Below are 21,338 nucleotides of genomic sequence, written 5' to 3' on the forward strand. Positions count from 1 at the left end.
ATGTTTATGCCGTGTGCCCTATGCTAGCGAGTTGAAACAAGGTCTTTATCACTTTGAAATAAAAGTGAGTGCATCGGGACAAAGGTTCCTTATAATTGGTTATGATGAAACCAGTTAGGTTTGTAAATAAGGAAAAGAATATGGTGTTAACAATTATGAATGGACGTTATTAGCTTTAAAATTTATCCTGAGTATCCTTTGTAGGTTTTTCCCAGAGAAGTTGAGAAGGAAAGGTAATTTAGACTGAAAAGTTTTGTGTTTCAGAATTTTCACTATTAGGGTGAAAATTTTATGTAATAAGACATAATGAGGTAATACAAAATTACATTTACTATAAATATATATTGTTAATATATTTTAATAACTTACAAGTATAAATATGAAATGTTTTCTGGTATATTTAATAATACATAATAAATACAGAACGAAACTTCAGTTGTTTTAATCATTGGACAATACACATTTTTAGGACTCTTTTTATATAGTTACATCTAGGCAAGGATAATGATTATATGAAGTAGAATCAAAGATTAATGAGCAGTCCTTTGCCTTTGAATCATCAGAGAGAGGGTTTAAAAAGTCTTTCCTGGACTTTTAAATAATTCTTACTAGAATCCTTTCCTTTAAAACCAGTTTCTAACTGATACCTCCTTGATCTGAAATCTTAACTTATTTTTATATTTTCTTTATGTAAATCTCAACTTTTTTTACAGGTAGCAAATTAGTTCTTACTAAAGTATCATAAAATAAAGTTAGCTTTTTAAATTAAATTCAGAAATGCTTATTTTAATTTAGGTCTATAATTGCTAAGATTTTTAAATGTAAATTGATTTGAAAATGCTAATCAAGGGTTCTTGGCTGGTTTAGTCAGAGGAGCATGCGACTCTTGATCCTTGGTGTCATGAATTTAAGCCCCACATGGGTATAGAGTTTACTTAAATAAATAGAACTTTAAAAAAAAGGCAAAACTAATCAAATGATTTCAATCAGTGATGCCACTGTTCTGTGATAATATATCATACATCTTAGTGTGAAGAAAGAATATCTGTAGCATAATTCTTGGAGATTATTAGCAGCAGGTCCCCATAAGAAATAGAGTAAAATATACCAGGTGGGGGAGAAAAGGAAACATACTTGTGACAAGTTCACTAATTAGTGTAATGCCTGAGGTGCCTGAGGAAGTCACTCTTGTTAATAACAATTTGGCTGTGGTATTGTGGGCTAGTATGTATTTTCTGAAATACCAGACCGGTTTTTGGAAGCACGTAGCAACTCAGTTTTCTTTACAATTAGTCTTATATTTTTCTTATATATAAATCTCAGTTAGGTAAAAACATTCTAGCTGCTTAATTTTTTTGGTCAGATCTTTCATTATTAACTTTGCCTTGCACATGTATTAGTAGCATTTGTCCTCTAGAAAATTGCAATAATGAGAAACTGGAAACTTGGTTCAGTTCTGAGTTTTCCTGTAAGAAAATCTAATTTAGTTCCTAGTAGAGTATATGGCATAGTCTTAGAATCCCATTGTTCAGGTAAATGGCTACTAAATGTGCAAACCAATTTTCTGTGCATTGTATTAGAGACTGACAAAATATAAAAACTTAGATGAGTTGATTGTCGTAAGTAGAAAATAATGATGAACCTCATGGTATTTTCATTGTATTTTTTTGGCCTTTGGCAATATAGGATTAGTAAATATCTTGTTGTATATATTATAAATTTTACTGTTTCAGAGGATGGGTAAACTAGGGTCCCTTGAGGGTAATTAAGTGTAAATTTCTTCAGTACAATTTGACTTTTTGGCAGTTTTGTCAGATACCAAGGTTGCTGAATTAATCTTAAAATGGAACCTCTCTGTTTTGCTGTTGGAACCTTTAGTTAATGACTTAATAGAAATATGTGTGATATAGTTTACACTCCTAGTTCTACCTTTATAGATGTGGAAGTTGGATTATGTCTTTTCAGGGTTGTACAGGAATTTTGGACACTTGACTTTAATCCTGAAATCGTCATTAATTTCTCCTTTTGCAGTCCACTCTTTATAATCTTTTAGGTCTAACCAGCTATCACAAGATGCAAAAAACTAACATCTATAAAAACAGGGTTACTCAAGGTAGAGGAGTCATCATTTTTCATCTCCGATATTTCTTCTTTACTTTGTGCCCCTTTCCTCTGATAGATCTGTCAGGCCATTCTTAGTTAAAATCATTCTTAGGATCTCAGCTTATACTAACTTCTGAGGCAAAGAAAACTTCATAGTTAAGGTCTAAGAGTTGAGACCATTTCATTAATATGTGAAAGGATGTGTTGTTCTGCGATGAGGGGCAGGGCTAGCTAACCTCTCTTGGCACCTCCAGGAAACTACCCAGCTCTGCTGGGGGAGCTGCACACAGAAAAGGAAACAGTTACTACTCCACGGTGAGTAACCCTGTTTTCTCCTTATTTCACCTTCTGACTGTTTTCATTGATTTTTTAAAGCTTGTGTGTCAGACATGGAAATAGTTCTTATGCTCAGAGTTAATTTTAAACCTAGCAACCTTTTGTTCACACGGTAGAGCAAGAGCCAGTTTTTCATTTGTGTTTATAGCTATTATTGATGCCTAGGATTGAATTGGATAACAGAACACAGAAATAGGTCAATTGTTTCTTGTGAAAACACTTGTAACCTTGATTGGAAAACAAAATCTGTTAGTATTAGTGGCTTGATTTTATACCTTTTATGTTTGCTTTCTTCTGGGGGCGGGTGGTTGGTTATTGGGAAGTATAGGCTGTTCTTCCCAGCTGTAGACAAGAAGTATTGATTACACTAGTTTCATGACAGTTCACTAGCCTTCGTTTGCATATTGGATTTGCATTGTATATTTTGCTTTTGTGTTATTAGTCATTTCTTCCTTTTTCACTGTCCTTTCTCTCCCAGTGATTATTTTCATAGTTCCGCGCTAATCAAATCTGGAGAAGATTGCCATCTAGTGGTATAAATAACATAGCTGTCAAACGTCTAGGGCTTTTTTTTCTTTTCTTTTCTTTTCTTTTCTTTTTTTTTTTTTTTTGGTGGCACAAATATTGAACACATATTGTTATAAATTAGGTGGCCTGGTGCTGTCTAGTGCTTTGAAGCTGATTTAACTTTGCTTTTGTATAAATAATTAAATATGTTGTGTAGGAATTGTTAGAATTTTATTTAGTTCCTGATGTCAAATTATTACTGTTTGTAAAATGCACCAGGGAATGAGAAAAATGAATTTCAGTTATAGTGGGGGCAGTGATGGTATTTGATTTAAATTCTACATATGGCTACTCTAGCTTTAAATCAGAACTCACATCTGTAAATGTTGAGGGCACTTTAAATATGTTCAGTTAAGATTCTGTGCATAACTAAAAGTGACAATAAGCAGTTTTAAGTATAAAAGTGTAGGGCAGCACACATGTAATTAGTGTGGCCACAAAGAGATACAATCATAAAGTCTTACTCGGGTAATGGATACAGATTTCTTTTAGAAAATTATTCTAAAGCCTAGAGGAAATTATTTAGTATATGTATTTAAGTTTGTTGAGAAACGTTTAGTGTAAAACTTGTCAGTCCAATGAGAGTTTAATTAAATTGTTAGAGAAGAAGTGATCTATTAAAACTGAGTCTTAGACAAATAAATATAAAAGGACTTTGTGATGGATAAGAACAAATAAAGCTGGAATATATGTCTAACCAGATGCCTTTTGTACACTTGAGGTATGAAAGGTGTGTTTTAGTTCACATTTCAAAAGGAAAGCCAAAGCTGAGTTTATTTAAATGTACTTCTTAATACTTCAGAATCCCATATTGGTTGAGATATTTTGAAACACTTGTAAATCAGTGATAATTTTCAGATTTTCTAAGTAGGGAAACAATCCAGAATGACATGAATTTTAAAAATAAGTATCAAGGCTCTTAGATGAGATTCACTTTTTTAAATGTGATTACAGTATTAATAATACTGGTATTACTAGAGTCAGAAAGGCATAGAAGCAAAACATTTCAAATTCCCAGCTGATAGTCTTTTTTTGTTGGATAGTTAGGGTTTTATATGGGTACACACACACACATACCCAGTAAAAATTCAAAATAGCTTAATGTAGTGGTTGTTTTTTTATGTTGTTTGTAAGAATAGTTTTGTGACTAATTAAAATGCATGCTTGGTTCAATATTTTTTGGTACTAGGTACAAACTGGGTAAGGTACAATAGCATTCTTCACACAACTACTGATGTTTACAGCCGCAGTGAGGAGACATCAACTCTCATGTGATAGCTCATGGCAAGCCTTTTCCTGTGCTATATAGGGAAGGAAGGATGAGTGGGTGGGGGTTAAAATCTTACGCTTTATGCTTGTTACTGTTTGAGCACAGTCTTTTCCTCTTTGGTGGCGAAATCTAATTTCAGTAGAGATGTTAGACTCCTTGAAGTTCATTGTAAAGGAATCTGATTTTATTTTTAACTGACTAGATTCTGGATACTTATATATTAATTAATCATACACAGTTCTATGGAATGCTCAAGTTTGCAAGATGTTGCCAAAGGCTGAAGTTTTATAGAATGAAAACCAAATTTTATGAATTTGAATTTGAACTTCAAAGTATCTGAAAAGCAAATCAGTATTTTATATTATAAAATATAACCATTCTTTGTTTATACTCTGTAGGCTTGGTTTGAAACACGAGACAGTATCGTTGCCATCCTAGGTCCTAGATTATGGTGAGGAACATAGTTAAATAATTGGCAGTTTAGTAATCTTAATATTATTACTCATTTAGAGAAATCCAAGAATTCATATCTACCAAATATTAAGATAGAGATAACTTGCTTAATTCAACTTAAGAAAATATAATATAAATGGGGGTATGTTGATTTAAAAAATAGTTTTCTCTTCATTACAAGTGCTATGTAGTTCATGAGTGATGAGTAGTAACCAGTCACTATAAAAAATTTTTTTATAACTAATTAGCTTTGTGTTAGATAAGCTTACCCCATGTTTCCTTGGCATTTATGCCTATGTTCTTCCTCTTAGAAAAGTTTTTGAATTGATATTGTATCTTGAAATGTTGAAAATTATATTTTTCATTGAAGAAAATTTAGATTTCAGATATAAAGGTTCGTATTCCCTAGTAAAATCTGTTCTTACATACCTTAAAAGTGACTTTTAGTTGTTTAATGAGTTTAACTAGCTGGGTCTGGTTCTGTTAATATAATTCTTTGTGGCAGATCTTTAATTAGAAAATGCAGTGTTTTTATATCTGATCATATTCAAAAGAAAGTAATGGCATTTTAACTGTAGGTGTTAGGAGAGATCAGTTTGGGTGGCTTTTAGAGGAGAGGTAATGATTATTTAAAGAAGTTTGTCTGCTATGTATTTTATAATAAAATTTGACTTGAGTTTTTGGTGTCCAGTTTTAACCTTTATTATACCATTATAAAACTGACTTTTCTTTGTATAAATGTGTATAAGAATTTATCATCAGATTTAAGCTTTTACACTTGACTATTGAACATCATTATTATGTTTATTTGGCTGGTGAATTTTCCCCCATAAAGTCATTAAATTTAATTAACATTTTCTTTAAGATGAACAATACTGTCCTTACTGAAACATAACATTAATCTTCAGAAGGACAGAGTAGGGAGTTGAAGTACTGAAGATGAGAAATCTGTTTGTTAAAAGAACATCATCTTTGTTTTGATTTAAACATTCTACCAATGACACTTCCCTTTAATCTTTCTTTTTGATATTATTAATAAATGCAAGCACTCTTGTTTTTATACAGGGTACCAAGTATGGTGTCCTTGGAAGAGACAAAGTTGTATACTGGACTTGAATATGGTATGTAAATTATAATCTGAGTAAATCTTATATGGACAGTTTTTGTCAGTTACTCTATAAGGGTTAAAATGGTCAGAAAAAGATAAATACCATATGATTTCACTCATACATGGAATTTAAGAAACAAAATAGATTAACATAGGGGAAGGGGAAGTAAAATAAAATAAGATGAAAATAGAGAGGGAGGCAAATCATAAGAGACCCTGAACTCCAGGAAACAAACTGAGGGTTGCTGGAGGGGTGGGAGGTGGGGAGAAGGGGTAATTGGGTGATGGGCATTAAGGAGGGCATTTCATATAATGAGTGCTGGATGTGATATACAACTGATGAGTCACTAAATTTTTTTTTAAGATGTTTTTTATTTATTAGAGAGATCACAAGTAGGTAGAGAGGTGGGCAGAGGCAGAGAGAGAGGGAGAAGCAGGCTCTCCACTGAGCAGAGAGCCCGATGGGTGTTCTATCCCAGGTCCCCAAGATCACCACCTGAGCCAAAGGCAAAGGCCTAACCCACAGCCCCCCAGGCTCCTGAGTCATTAAATTCTACTCCGGTAACTAATAATATAGTATATATCAACTAAATTGAATTTAAAATAAGGAATTTTAAAAAGTTAATACAGCCACTCTGGAAAACAGTATGATTCTTCAAAAAGTTAAAATTAGGGGCTCCTGGGGCACCTGGGTGGCTAAGTGGGTTAAAGCCTCTGCCTTCGGCTCAGGTCATGATCCCAGGGTCCTGGGATGGAGCTCTGCATTGGGCTCTCTGCTCAGCAGGGAGCCTGCTTCCTCCTCTCTCTCTGCCTGCCTCTCTGACTATTTGTGATCTCTGTTTGTCAAATAAATAAATAAAATCTTTAAAAAGGGGAGGTGCACCTGGGTGGCTCAGTCATTAAGCATCCCAGAGTCCTGGGATCGTGCCCCACATCAGGCTCCCTGCTCGGTGGGAAGGCTGCTTTCCCCTCTCGAACTCACCCTGCTTGTGTTCCTTCTCGCTTTGTCTCTCTCTGTCAAGTAAATAGATAAAATCTTAAAAAAAAAAAAAAAAGTTGAATATACAACCCAGCAATTGTACTACTAGGTATTTACCCCGAAGATACAAATGTAGTGATCTGAAGGGGCACCTGCACCCCAGTGTGTAGAGCAGCAATGTCCATGATAACCAAAATGGGGAAGGAGTCAAGATGTCCATCAGATGAATGAATAAGGAAGACACACACAGTGGAATATTACTCAGCCACAAAATAATGGAGTCCTGCCATTTGCAATGATGTGGATGGAACGAGAGGGTATTACGCTAAGCAAAACGACTCAAGAGAGGAATTATATGATTTCACTCATAAGTGGAATTTAAGAAACAAAGCAGAGGATTATGGGGAAGGGAGGGAAAAACAAAATAAAACAACATCAGAAAGGGAGACAAACTATAAGAGACTCTTAATTATAGGGAACAAAGAGGGCTATTAGAGGAGGGTGGGTGATGGGGGGATGGAGTAATTGAGTGATGGACGTTAAGAAGGGCACAGGGTCTAATGAGCACTGGGTGTTATATACAGCTGGTGAATTACTGAACTTCACCTCTGAAACTAATAATATACTATATGTTATGAATTTAAATAATGAATTTAAATAAGTTTACTAATGAATTTGAATAATTTTTTGAATTTAAGTAATTTTTTTAAAAAGAGTTAAAATGGAGTAAGTAATATGTAGTTAGAATTTCCCTAGTCTCTTTTTCATATATAAAATGAATATTAATTAATACACCATAGCTATCTTTGCTTTCCTTGGAGAAATCGGAAAGTTATTTATATAAAGAATAGCCAAAGGTGCCTGGGTGGCTCAGTGGGTTAAGCCTCTGCCTTCAGCTCAGGTCCTGATCTCAGGGTCCTGGGATCGAGTCCCACGTCGGGCTCTCTGCTCCGCAGAGAGCCTGCTTCCCCCTCTCTTTCTGCCTGCCTCTCTGCCTACTTGTGATTTCTCTTTGTGTGTGTCAAATAAATTAAAAAAAAAAAAAAAAAAAAGAATAGCCAAGAAAAGATAGAAATTGGATCAGGTAAATTAATATTTGGATGCTTTCTGTGTACAGAGACGGATTTTCATATATCATCATGTTCATTTATGTTTAGAATTGTTTTAGAACTGACACATTATACTTGATGTGAATGTGAAAATATTATAACCTTTATCTTTGTGTCTTCCTGTCATAGTGAATTAAATTTCATATAAATATGTAAAACATTGTGTTAACTTAATGTTCTGAATCTAACATTAATAGAAACTTCGTATATTTCCTTATTGTTGGATTAACAGTAGAATTAACTGCATAGATAAATTGCTAAGGTATAACTTTTGTTGGCTTGTTTGGGTCACCCATAACCAATTCAAGAATCCTGTGCACTTAAGATCTCTAATTAGTGAATAGAACCTTTGAAATTTTGGCAAAGTTTTTTTTTTCTCCCTCTTCCTTGCCTGCCAAGAAAGTTTTATAAGCAGGTCTTTGTAAATGTGAAGGTTTTAAAAATTACTCTATCATGCCTGGAAACTAATCCAGCTATGATTAAGGCAGACCTACTTGTTTTTTTCCTGGATACATGATATATTCTTTTTCTTTTTTTTTAAGATTTTATTTATTTATTTCAGAAAGAGAGACACAGTGAGAGAGGGAACACAAGCAGGGGGAGTGGGAGAGGGAGAAGCAGGCTTCCCACCGAGTAGGGAGCCTAATATGGGGCTGGATCCCAGGACCCTGGGATCATGACCTGAGCTGAAGGCAGACGTTTAATGACTGAGCCACCCAGGTGCCCCTACATGGTTTATTTATATATAAACTGTTGATGTAAGTAAGCTTCAACAGCTGGGAGCATTCAGTGTGTCTAAAATGCCTTTTCTCTTTTTTATAAAAAAATAGATCTATCCAGAGAGAACCACCGAGAAGCAATTGCTAGGGTCATAAGGAAACTTCTTAGTGAGTACATATATGATTTAACTTATTTTTACTAATAAATATTTGGGAATTTTATAGCATATGTGCTTTTACTCAACTTTGTTTAAATTCTAAATAGAGCAGCTTTTTTTTCCCTTAACTAAGAGATTCTTAACTGATATATCTAGAGTCCTGTAGTAACTCAAAGTATTTAGTATTTTAACCAAAATCCATTTTTTTCTATTGTAGACCACATACTTAACAATTCAGAAGATGATACTAAGTCTTTGTTTCTTATCATAAAGGTACAATTGTCCTTTAATAGTTACATGATTATTAATGTGATTAGTTTTGACATGATGGCTTGTAAATATATAATTTGATATTCTTTGAAACAGATTATTGGAGACCTCTTGCAGTTCCAAGGATCTCACAAACATGAATTTGACTCCCGTTGGAAAAGCTTTAACCTAGTAAAGAAATCAATGGAAAACCGGGTCAGTATTTTCACCTAAAAAACTCTGAATTAATTTTTTTTAAATGTGTTTAATACTGAAATAGTCATTTGATTTAAGGATTATTCAGCATACAGGGGAAGTTTCCCTGTAAGTAAAATAGATTTTCAAATATTATATCACAGTATAATCAAAAGAATGCTGGGAAAATGTTTACTCCTACAAACTCTTCTGTGAGTTTCCATTCCAGGACAGTGTCTGAACTCTCATTGGGAATTTAGAGTGTGGTAAAGTGGCAGGCTGCCGCCTAAGAACTTGAGGGAATAAAAGATAGGAAGAGTTGTCCACGCGTATGGATTTAAAGCATCTCACTCTATGGAGATCTTGAAAAATTATCTCTTAACGTTATCTTTGTGTCCAAGAGAAGTTGGTACCTCTATGGAGTATAGTATTCTCAGGAGCATAGAAGAAGAATACTTATGCCAGCCATTTGATGTTGATAGCAAGTGTTCTTTAGGAAGCTTTTGGAAGCTGAGTCAGTTTAGGAAGGGTCACTGCATATTTTAAAGGGAATGGCAGGTAAAAGGGCAGGGAGACATACAAACATGGCAGGGAACAGTGGCTATTGGGCAGAAACAGCAGGTGACAACTGGGTCATTTATAGTTTTTTTTTTTTTTTTTTTAAAGTTCATCTGTTTATTTAAGGAATCTCTAACCCCATGTGGGGCTGGAACTCAATGACCCTAAGATCAAGAGCCAGCCAGACGCCCACAGGTTGTTTATAGTTGTATCCCCAGAAAGTTCTTCAGTTTTATATTCAGCATAAAGGAGTCATTACAGGTTCTGAAGTATATCTGATATGAATATTGGCTTATTGAATATTCAGTGACTTTTGAAAAGCTCTGTCACCGCTGAGGAAGAAAACAGCAGTAGGAGTTTGAGACTGGAAGCAGGGGAGGGTAGTTAAACTATCACAATAGTCTAGATGGAAAACCACAACCTGAATCAAGTCACCGGTGTTGGGATGGAAATAAGATGTTTTGAAAAAGAAGATTTTGTAGAGACTTGATGGCTAGTGAGATAAAGGTGTGAAAGAGGAGCAGTCTCAGTTCCAGGTATCTGCCTTCAGTAACCGGGTTGAAGATTAGGTGGAAGGCGAGACCATTAAAGATAATTTTTAGAAAAGTAAAAGTATATATTCTACAGTAAACATACACAGTTACCTGGAAAGGCTATTTATAAATATAACAGAGTCAAGCAATTTTCTTAGTTGTCTGTTTTTGTACTTTTGGTATTTGACTGAAAAAGGACCAGCTCAGTTCCTCTCCCGTGCATAGATCCATTGGTAAATTACCAGAGGAAAACACAGTGTTGGTTGAGCTCTTTAAAGGGCTACTTCTACTATTTGCCATAAAATTAAATGAAATAGTATCTTTTAATGTAAGCCTCTTCACTTTAGAATAAATGAAATACCACCAGTACTCACCAGTCCAGTGTGAACCTCTACAGTTCAGTAAAAATTTGTCAGTAAGGATTCAGGGGAACCCATGGGTGCGGTCAATTAGGAACAATGTTGAGTGTCTTTGTTTTCTACTTTGTTTTGTAGCTCCATGGGAAAAAACAACATATCAGAGCCCTACTGATTGACAGAGTCATGTTACAGCATGAGGTAAATCTCTTTAAAATCATGATGACTTTTTTAAATGACAGTTTTCCAGATGAATATGTAATTATTTGTGTTACATCATAGTTAAATGAACTTTTCAGTAAAAACTTAGAGATTTGATTTTTACCTTGTTTTCTTTTTGTAGCTACGAACACTGACTGTTGAGGGTTGTGAATACAAACGGGTACATCAAGATATGATCCGAGATCTTCTTCGTTTATCTACAAGTTCATACAGTCAGGTAAGTCACATCCCCTCTGCACCCCTCCCCAGCTCCACTTCCCCGTTTTACTACAGTGCAATCTAAATAGCCCCATTTCAAATACAAGGAAGTTTAAATAATTTATTGGAGGGGTGCCTGGGTGGCTCATGTGGTTGAGCGTCCAACTCTTGATTTCACCTCAGGTCTTGATCTTGGAGTCATGAGTTCAAGCTTTGCATGGAATCTACTTAAAATAATAATAATAATAATCATCATTATTATTATTATTTATTGGCATAGAATGCACTTTTCAAATTACACATATTTTCAAGCTAATTTTAGTAGCCATTTAAAAACAATGTTTATTTTTACTGGTTTTTGTTCCTTCTCAAGTTTTTTTTTTGTTGTTGTTGTTTTTTTTTTAAGATTTTATTTATTTATCAGAGAGAGAGGGAGAGAGAGCGAGCACAGGCAGACAGAATGGCAGGCAGAGGCTGAGGGAGAAGCAGGCTTCCTGCTGAGCAAGGAGCCCGATGTGGGACTCGATCCCAGGACGCTGGGATCATGACCTGAGCCGAAGGCAGCTGCTTAACCAACTGAGCCACCCAGGTGTCCCTCAAGTTTTTTTTTTTAATGTAAAGATGATAGGGGCACCTTGGTGGCTCAGTCATTAAGGGGCTGCCTTTGGCTCAGGTCATGATCCCAGGGTCCTGGAATGGAGCCCGCATCAGGCTCCCTGCTCGGCAGGAAGCCTGCTTCTCCCTCTGTTCACCCCCCTGCTTGTGTTCCCTCTCTCTTTGTCTCTCTCTCTCTGTCAAATAAATAAATAAAATCTTTTTTAAAAAATGCAGAGTTGATAGATAGCACAAGTGCAGTGTTGCTACAACTTAATCAGATCATATTGTGAAAGCCAGTCTGTGAAGGCTGTATGATTCTTTCTAGATGTTATGGTTGGGTTTCAGCAACCTGCTACCATATGAATTATGGGGTCCATCCTTTAAAGAAGCAAAGGACCAAGAGATGATCTCTTTAAGCACAGAGAACTGGGAAAGCAAAATTCATGAATAGCCAATTATTCTGTCTTTAATAAATAATGTTAAGTTAGGACACAGTCTCTAACTCAAAGATTTCACCTAAAAGGTTTGAAATACGTACAGGGGGTTACTTTTACTATTTTTGGTTATTATTCATTACAATTTAGTTCATGGGTTATAATCTTATACTGAATCTTTTGTTTGGGTTCAAAACATATGGGCTCTACTTACGGTTTGCATTGAAAAGGTAAAGTTCTGTGTTTTAGAAAGTCTTTGATTTTCTTTGCATAAATACAAGAGAAAATCTAACTCTTCTCGTCAAACGTTATTTAGAATAGAAAGCTAAATAGTCTGCTGATTATGTTACAGGACAAATGCATATCAGTTCTGTTCAGTCTCTCCTTTATCAAAAATATTTGAACTTCTGTAACCTAAACCATGGATGTAGTTGGTGGTAATATGCTTTTCCTTTTGATAAAAAGATAATCATTTATTTATTTTTGGTAATTTCTTTAGAAACTTTTTGTTGTCTACTATATAATAAAAGTTCTTTGTTAATAATACTTTCTTCAGGTCAGAAATAAGGCTCAGCAAACATTTTTTGCTGCCTTGGGTGCGTATAACTTCTGTTGCAGAGATATCATTCCCTTGGTTTTGGAGTTCTTACGGCCTGATAGACAAGATGTCACACAACAGCAATTCAAGGTATAGGGTTCTTCGTTGGGTCTTTTGTTTTGTTTTGTTTTTCTAATTATGAAAATTTTCAGATACACAGTTGAAAGACTTATACAGTAAATATCAATATGTCTACCACTCAGATTCTGTATTTAATATTTTAATATATTTGTACATACAAATAAATACATTTGGATGTATTTATCTACATCCATCTCATTTTTTTATGTATTTCAAAACAAATTGAAGACATCACTGTCCTACACCTTTAAACATAGTCTTTTTTCCTCCCTATTATTTACTCTTCCTATGTTTATGATTGACGTTATGATGGGAAGAAAATGTAGGCTGCAGTTTGAGTTGAGCACCAGTGGATAAAGAGCCTAGCTGGCCTGTAGGAGAGGGGGCTGCAAGACCAAAAGGTTTAGAGTAATGTGAACAGCATGTTGGAGGGCCTGAGACAGGAAGAAATGTAGAAGTTTGAGCAACTGAATGAGAGCTTGTGGGGGCGCCTGGGTGGCTCAGTGGGTTAAGCCTCTGCCTTTGGCTCAGGTCATGATCTCAGGGTCCTGGGATCGAGCCCCCACATCGGGCTCTCTGCCCAGCAGGGAACCTGCTTCCCTTCTCTCTCTGCCTGCCTCTCTGCCTACTTATCATCTCTCTCTGTTTAAAAAAAAAAAAAAAAACTGAATGAGAGCTTGTATGAGTAGAGCAGAGAAGGAAGGAGATGAATAAGATAAGGAAAACAGTATATCTCACAGGGGTGTAGGAGAGTATAGGTGAAACATAATGCTTTTACTATCAGATAGAAGTGGATTGATTGAAAGTGATTTAGGAGGTAGAATTGATGAGATTTGGTGGTTGAGTATGAAGGAACTGAAAAAAGAAGGTATCAAAATTATTATGGTTCTGGATTGTATAGCTGGTTATTGGGTACATCAGAGGGAGAGAAAAGGGAGAATAGATGATGAATTTGTTTGGGTAAGTAATATATGAAGTATTTCCTATAAACTAAGAGAGGATGTCAAGTAGGTAGTTAGATACCATTTCACTCAACACACCATTTCAGTGTGTATTGATGATAACTGAAATCTTTGGGCACTGGTAAGAGAGCCTAGGAGGAGAGTAAGAGGAGAAAGAGGACTGGGAGGCAAGTGTTGAGAAAACTCCATTAGGACCCCATGAAGAAGTAACCAAGTAGGGAAAGATCAGAAAGATACCAAGATATGAGGAGTTAACAGAAGCCAAGGAGAGATCATTCCCTGAAAGAAAGGAGACTTAGCAGTATCACTTGATTTCTGGAGAGAGTTAAGATGACAACTAAACACGTTCTTGGAAGCTGTCTCGTAAGACTGGTAAAACTATAGCTTGGACTCGGTTGCTTGCTTTAGTAAATGAAGTTGTGTCAGAACACAGCCATGTCCATTCCTTTCTGTACTTGGTCTATGGCTGCTTTCATGCTACAAGATCGTTGATAAGGAGTTGGAACAGAGACCATATGGCCAACTATTTACTATTTGACCCTTTATAGAAAAAATTTGCTGGCCTCCGATGTAGATGTATAATTCAAGAGTGTTGTGGAATGTCTGACTCTTAGGGTAGTATGTTGTTGACCATGTTGGGAATGGTTTAAATGGACAAGTAAGATCAAAATTAAAAAACGTCTGTTAGGTTAGTAAAATCGAAGTTACCAGTGATCTTATGAGAACCTGTAAATAGGAGTAGAGCACACAGTGGGTAATAAGCCAGATCAGAATTGAGTTATGGTGAATGTTTAAAAAATAACATAATAGCTCTTTTCATTAAAATGGGGTGTCGTTCTGATTAATTGAGCCTTTATGAGTAAAAAGCATACAGTGTAGTTCAGTTAGCTAGTTTAAGAAACACTTAAGAACACAATCAGATTTTATAAATTATCGCAGATGCCCCTAAGATGCTAAAAGTGGCAAATGTTTGTGGCCTTTGTATTAACAATTGTAGTAGAAGAGAATTGGAATGGAAGCTGTATCCTTAAAAACAACAGCCTTAAATTTCTATATTATTGTATTCATAGCTGCTCTTTGAGCTAACTCTTCATTAGATCACTAAGGGCAAATATTACTGGATGACAGTAAATATCAAGTTCAAGTTTCTGAAAGTAACCTGTTAAATGTGTGAGCCTATTTTACTAACCAGTATCAAGCACTTAAAGAATCTGTGTTTAGTACATTTAAAAAGATGTAAGTGAATTGGCTATAACAATACAGTGGCTCTTATCTCCTACATTAATTATTTTTACCTGCAGGGTGCCTTGTATTGTCTCCTTGGAAATCACAGTGGTGTATGTTTGGCAAACCTTCATGACTGGGACTGTATTGTACAGACGTGGCCAGCAATTGTTTCTTCTGGACTTAGCAAAGCGATGTCCCTGGAAAAGCCATCAATCGTGAGACTGTTTGATGATCTTGCAGAAAAGATTCATCGGCAATATGAAACAATTGGCTTGGATTTCTCAGTGAGCAAAACCATTTTTTTTTTTTAATTCAAATTTTAGTGGAAATTAGTATTAGCTTTCTGTTTAATATTTGTACTTTAGTAATCACTGAATTTGGAGCATGGCCAGAAGAGAGCTGGGTTGTTTTCTACTAAGAAGCAACAAAGGGCTATTACAGTGTTGCATTTACCATGATTATCTATATATCCATGGCCTCATTTTTCAAAGAGTTGATTATATTTTAGGAGGTCAGTCTTACTAGCCAAAGTCATAAAAGTTTGACCATAAGGCTCATAATTTATAGTGACAAAAATTAAAATTGGATGATTCGACAAATGAGAAAGTGAACAATACCTGTATCAGTGATCCTTGTTTGGGGAAATGTGGCAGATGTGTATGTCCACATCGGTCACAACAGGATGGATGAAAGTGGTAGTGGTGTGAGTGAATTGCCCTCCTCTCTATGGTAATTATGTTTGACACCCATCCTTTGGTTTTAAAATCACTGCTTTAAACATATTCCTTTTCTATAAAACACAGTCCTGCTATTTACAAATGTCATTAGATAATGCTTTTGTTTGTTTGTTTTTAGATTTTTATTAAGTAATCTCTACATCCAAAGTGGGGCTCAAACTCCCAACCAAGATCAAGAGTCACATGCTTTTTGACTAGCCTGACAGGTGCCCCGGATTATGCTTTCTTCCTTCCTTTCTTTCTTTTTTTTAAACATTTTATTTATTTATTTGACAGACAGAGACCACAAGTAGGCAGAGAGGCAGGAAGAGAGAGAGGGGGAAGCAGGCTCCCTGCTGAGCAGAGAGCCGATGTGGGACTTGATCCCAGGACTCTGGGATCATGACCTGAGCCGAAAGCAGAGGCTTAACCCACTGAGCCACCCAGGCACCCCCAGATTATGCTTTCTTTAAAAAAGATTTTTTGGGGGTGCCTGGGTGGCACATTCTGTTAAGTGTCTTCCTTTGCCCAGGTTTTGGTCCTGGGATTGAGCCTAACACTGGGCTCCCTGCTTAGTGGGGAGTCTGCTTTTCTCTCTCCCTCTGTACTCTCCCCCACCCCCACTCAGATTCTGTCTCTATCATGCTTGCTCGCTCACTCTCTTACATAAGTGAATAAAAAAAATTTTTTTTAAGGTTTTTGGTGGGGAGCCTGGCTGAGAGCATGTGACTCTTCAACTTAAGGTTGTGAGTTTGAGCCCCATATTGGGTGTAAAGATTACTTAAAAAAAAAAAATTTTTTTAATGTTTTTAACTAAAAGTTTTTTTTTTTAATGAGCTCATAATTCACATGACAAAAATTTCACCCTTACATAACAATAGTATATTGTATATTCACAATAGTATATGCCCTGGACTCTGCAACCGTAGCTCAGAAAGAAAGCCTGTAATGGGGACAGTGACTCCCATTCCCCCAGCATTCCGAGACCCTGGAGACCACGAATCTACTTCCCTTATCTGTGAATTTGCCTATTATGGACATTTCATATACATGGAATCACGTAATAGGTGGTCTTTATATCTGGCTCCTTTCACGCTCCTTTCACGTTGTAAAGATTTCTCCATGTTCTGGCGTGTGTCAGTACTTCATTTTGTGTCCTCTCTTTTCTTTTTTTATAAGATTCCAAAGTCCTGTGTTGAAATAGCAGAATTACTTCAACAATCAAAAAACCCCTCCTCCAACCAGACAATGCTTAGTGCAGAAGAAATTAAAGAAGGACTTAAACGCCAACAAGAAAAGAATGCTGATGCACTAAGGTAATTATGGATGCCTGCTTCTCAAGATAGATAGCATTATGGGTAGCAGGTTTTGAATATCTCCGAGATATAGATGTGCCATATTTACCTCGTGAAATTTACACGTTGATTCTGAAAAAATACAAAACGTTAGGAGATCATTATTGTGAAGGTCCTGGATTGTCACTTTCAGCTACAGAAGTGGAATACTCCATCTTAAAACTTGTCTTAACAAAACTGGTTTTAGGGGCACCTGGGTGGCTCAGTTAGTTAAAAATCTGCTGTCAGCTCAAGCCATGATCCCAGGGTGCAGGGATGGAGCTCCTAGTGAGACTCACTGCTCAGCGGGGAGTCTGCTTCTTCCTCTCCCTCTGCCCTTAACACCCTGCGCGTGTGTTCTCTCTGTTCCCTGTGTATGTGTCTCTCTTCTCAAATAAATAAATAAAATCTTGAAAAAAAAAAGAAGACTGACAACGACAACTGGTTTTAGGTTTTTGGAACCCAAGCAATTCCATGCTTCAGTGATAGCGCTCAAGCAGGAGCCTTCCTAGCTTGCTTTTCTCTTTGCCTTGTGAATATACTTATTGTTTTTTTCCTAACATGTCTAGGTTAATTAATCTAGTTAATCTAGATTAAATCACAGATTTAATCTGTGAGTAGTACTCAATTAGTTAGAAGTGGTCTTACAGTTGATTACTTCTATAGACATGTTAGGAAAAAAATAATAAGCATATTCATAAGGCAAAAATAAAATCAAGCTAGGAAGCCTCCGCTTGGGGCCAGTTGAGGTGCTCAATGTACCTAGCAGTTTTTTTGTTTTCTCTCTACCCTTCATGTTCTTTTTCTCACATCTCTCTTCACCAGTCTGCTCTCACTCTGGCTTGGTTCTCACCAGGCCTTTTATAGTCTGGTGATGATGCATTAAGAGGGGAGTGAATTTGACTAGAATTTGAATTTCTGTTACATTATTTGGTGATCATCTTAACTACTGTATTAAAACAACACCTCACCTAAAGTGTTTGTTTTTATTGTCTGTTGTTTTTTTTTAAGGAACTATGAAAATTTGGTAAACACTTTATTAGATGGTGTGGAGCAGAGAAATCTGTAAGTGCAAGTTTTTAAAAGTTCTCAAAGCTTTTACCTTAAATACTACCTTAAATACTTACTTAAATACCTGAAAGCCATGAATGGCTGTATCTCAAAAAATTATTGTCTGATTCATGAGTTGAGAAGAATGAGAGGTAAACTTTTGGGCCAATGGTAAGAGTGGTGCTCATCAGTAAACCTATATTAATTCTTAGAAAACTTATAATATTTCAAATACAGTTTTCTTCTAAAAGTTGTTTTATGAGTGATATGTTTTGTGATTTTTTTTTTTCTCCCTCCTCTTTTCAGGCCTTGGAAATTCGAACATATAGGCATTGGGCTTTTGTCTCTACTTTTGAGAGATGACCGAGTGCTACCTCTTCGTGCCATACGTTTTTTTGTTGAGAATCTCAACCATGATGCAATTGTAGTTCGAAAGGTAGATACTTTATTGTAGCTACAGTCTTGAGTTCAAGAATTTTTACCCACCTGAAGCCTTTAAAGTTTTCAGAGGATACATTTAATAAGTACCTTGAAGTGTGTTGATTCAGAATCTATCACTTGTTGGTTCAGAGATAATAATAATTCAGCAACCGGTATATGAGGACATGTTCAGGCACTGTGCATTTCAACACTGGGGATACAGCAGGGAGCAAGTTTATAGACTCATGGGAAATCCTGACTTTGAAAAATTAATGACAGCTATGAAGTATTACAGGAAGGGAAAGATACGTGAGAATACAACTTTTGGGTTTTATTCACAAAGTATTAGAGGTGGGGTGCAAGATGGGGCTGACCTAGCCTGGTGCATTAGAGAAAGACCTTTAAGATTCTAGGCTGAGATTTGAAGAATGAGCAGAATAAAGGATCAAAGTTTCTAGGCAGACTAGCTTGGATGAAAGTAAGAACTTGAAATGACTCGTTCCAAATTAGATTTAGCACTCACATGGCTATGCTGCCAAATGTCAACAGGTGAGGTAGTTAATCTGCTTTTAAAAGAAGTAGAATCCAGCTTCTGCTTTGTTCAAGGCAGGCAACAGCCATTCAAGAATTTTACATTGTTGACATATGTACTTTATGTGATTCTTTTCTAGATGGCAATCTCGGCAGTGGCTGGTATTCTTAAACAACTCAAAAGAACCCACAAAAAGTTGACCATCAGCCCCTATGAAATGAGTAAGTACTACCAAATGTGATTACTATGCTTCTCAGTCAAACTTGGAAAGCTTCTTTGAAATGTATAAATTTATAGTTCTGGAGCTCCAATATTTTTCTATACAAGTTTAGAAGTATAGAAAGATCTCAGCACACAAAGCATGAATATTATGAGGAAAAATAATTGACTCAGTGAAAACTAGTGATAACAAGTATTTATACAACTAGATGAACTCTGAGACACCTGACTGGCTTAGTAGGAAGAGCACACAACTCTTGGTCTTGCAGGTGTGTGTTCAAACTCCACATTAGGTGTAGAGATTACTAAAAATAAAAATTAAAAAGAGGGACTGTGTCTTTATAATATATGTACCTTTTGCACACTTTCCACAAACATGTCTTCTACTTATCTTACCAACCAAGCAATTACAGTAGTTATTAATCAGACTGACTTTCAGAGACTTAAAATTCACAGTAATTACCAGAGACCTTTATCATTAATACATCAGTATGTTAAGTGTTTCTCTCTGGGTGTAGGTTTAGAGGCAAGGTTAATTTTCTTCTTTATACCTTATTGTGTTATCAGATTTTCTGAATAATAATCTAATCAGAATAGTGGTCAGAAAAAATAATGAACTAACTTGATTGGGGGGGTGTCATTTTTATTCCTCCGGCTTCCACATTTTTTATCTCTGATAACTTCTGTGATACTCAAACAGCTATTTTCAGTCCACCCCCACCTCATACTCCCTTTGGGAGGGGAGTATAGCTATGAAACACCATCTTTATTTGGGAACACTATAAAATGGTGTTAACAAAATGTGGGAAAGCCTTTCATTATACGCCCTACCACTAATCTTATTTGCCTTTTTAGAGAGGGGAATCTCAAGCAGGCTCCACACCTGGTGCAGAACTGCATCCCAGGCTCTGTTGGTCTCACAACCCTGAGATCGTGACCTGAGCCAAAATCAAGAGTCAGATGCTTAACCAACTGAGCCACTCACGTGCCCCTAATCCTGCTTTATCCTCACTGGGACACATTTGTAGTTCCCATATTAAATGAATGTTTAATGGTTCCCAAAAAATGTACATTATGTAGAAAGAATGTCAAAGTACATATGGTAAAATGTTAAAGTTTGGGGCTTCTGGGTGAAGAATATATGGGAGTTCTTTGAGCTCTTTAAAAGCCTGAAATTAATTCAAATCTTAAGAGTTTTAACAAAATTAATCTTTTTAATTTTGGTGAAAGGAATAACGTGTGGATCATACTTGATTTTGTTTTTTGCCCCAAATAATTATCCCATTCAAGAATTTTACATTGTTGACACATGTACTTTTCGTGTTTCTTTTCTAGATGGCAATCTCAGCAGTGGCTGGTATTCTTAAATAGCTCAAAAGAAATCATACATATGCGGTCTTGCCTTGAACAGATTTTGATAAACTTCTTATAAAGACAAAGTCAAACCAGTACTATTGATTGAAAGTTGAGAGCAATTATTGCATGCATATTTTTAAGTTTATCAAATGTAATTGTCTTTTCCTTAAGGTGGATATTCTAAACCTACCCAAATTCTTGCTGGGGATAGGCCTGATAATCATTGGTTGCATTATGATAGCAAAAGTATACCAAGAACCAAAAAAGAATGGGAGTCAAGCTGCTTTGTGGAAAAAACTCACTGGGGATATTACACCTGGCCTCAGTAAGTTGCAAATTGCCCAAACCTTCCTATTAAACAGCTTATCTTTGATGTAATTTGTTTTATCATATTGGATTTGTGGAGAGGTTCAGAGACACTCAAAGCAGATGTGGAGGACCCTGCCACCAAAAACACACAAACTCTAGCTTTTTTCTTCTTCTTCTTCCTCTTTTTCTTCTGTTCCTGCCAGGGCTACACCTCAGTCTTACCCATTCTTTGTATTTCCACTGAAACCCTTAGACTTCTTATTTTCACCATTACACATTTAAGGAGTTTGTGAATAGCTGCTCTAAATTATATGCTTACCTATCAGTATTACCTATGCCTACACCAGCCCAGAGAAATGCTTGCTTGTCTCACTGTTGACTCCAATCACT

At 36.0% G+C, this 21,338-nt stretch overlaps 1 protein-coding gene across 3 annotated transcripts in view; it reads left to right on the forward strand.

Annotated features, from left to right (window-relative positions):
- The window catches only part of PSME4 (proteasome activator subunit 4), a 114,448-nt gene that overhangs the window by 62,915 nt on the left and 30,195 nt on the right, over window positions 1-21,338 (forward strand). For all 3 annotated transcript variants that reach the window (XR_014314890.1, XM_082743570.1, XM_082743571.1), the window contains 13 exons: window positions 5,795-5,850; window positions 8,756-8,812; window positions 9,020-9,075; window positions 9,169-9,267; window positions 10,832-10,894; window positions 11,037-11,132; window positions 12,701-12,832; window positions 15,087-15,296; window positions 16,908-17,044; window positions 18,074-18,127; window positions 18,419-18,548; window positions 19,204-19,285; window positions 20,811-20,964. Coding sequence is in view for 2 of the 3 variants with exons in the window: in XM_082743570.1 (XP_082599696.1) it covers window positions 5,795-5,850; window positions 8,756-8,812; window positions 9,020-9,075; window positions 9,169-9,267; window positions 10,832-10,894; window positions 11,037-11,132; window positions 12,701-12,832; window positions 15,087-15,296; window positions 16,908-17,044; window positions 18,074-18,127; window positions 18,419-18,548; window positions 19,204-19,285; window positions 20,811-20,964 (1,326 nt within the window). In the remaining variant the exon portion in view is untranslated. The remainder of the gene's footprint in view (window positions 1-5,794; window positions 5,851-8,755; window positions 8,813-9,019; window positions 9,076-9,168; window positions 9,268-10,831; window positions 10,895-11,036; window positions 11,133-12,700; window positions 12,833-15,086; window positions 15,297-16,907; window positions 17,045-18,073; window positions 18,128-18,418; window positions 18,549-19,203; window positions 19,286-20,810; window positions 20,965-21,338) is intronic.

This window comes from Mustela nivalis (genome assembly GCF_964662115.1).
Source record: "Mustela nivalis genome assembly, chromosome: 8".
Classification (NCBI taxonomy): domain Eukaryota; kingdom Metazoa; phylum Chordata; class Mammalia; order Carnivora; family Mustelidae; genus Mustela; species Mustela nivalis.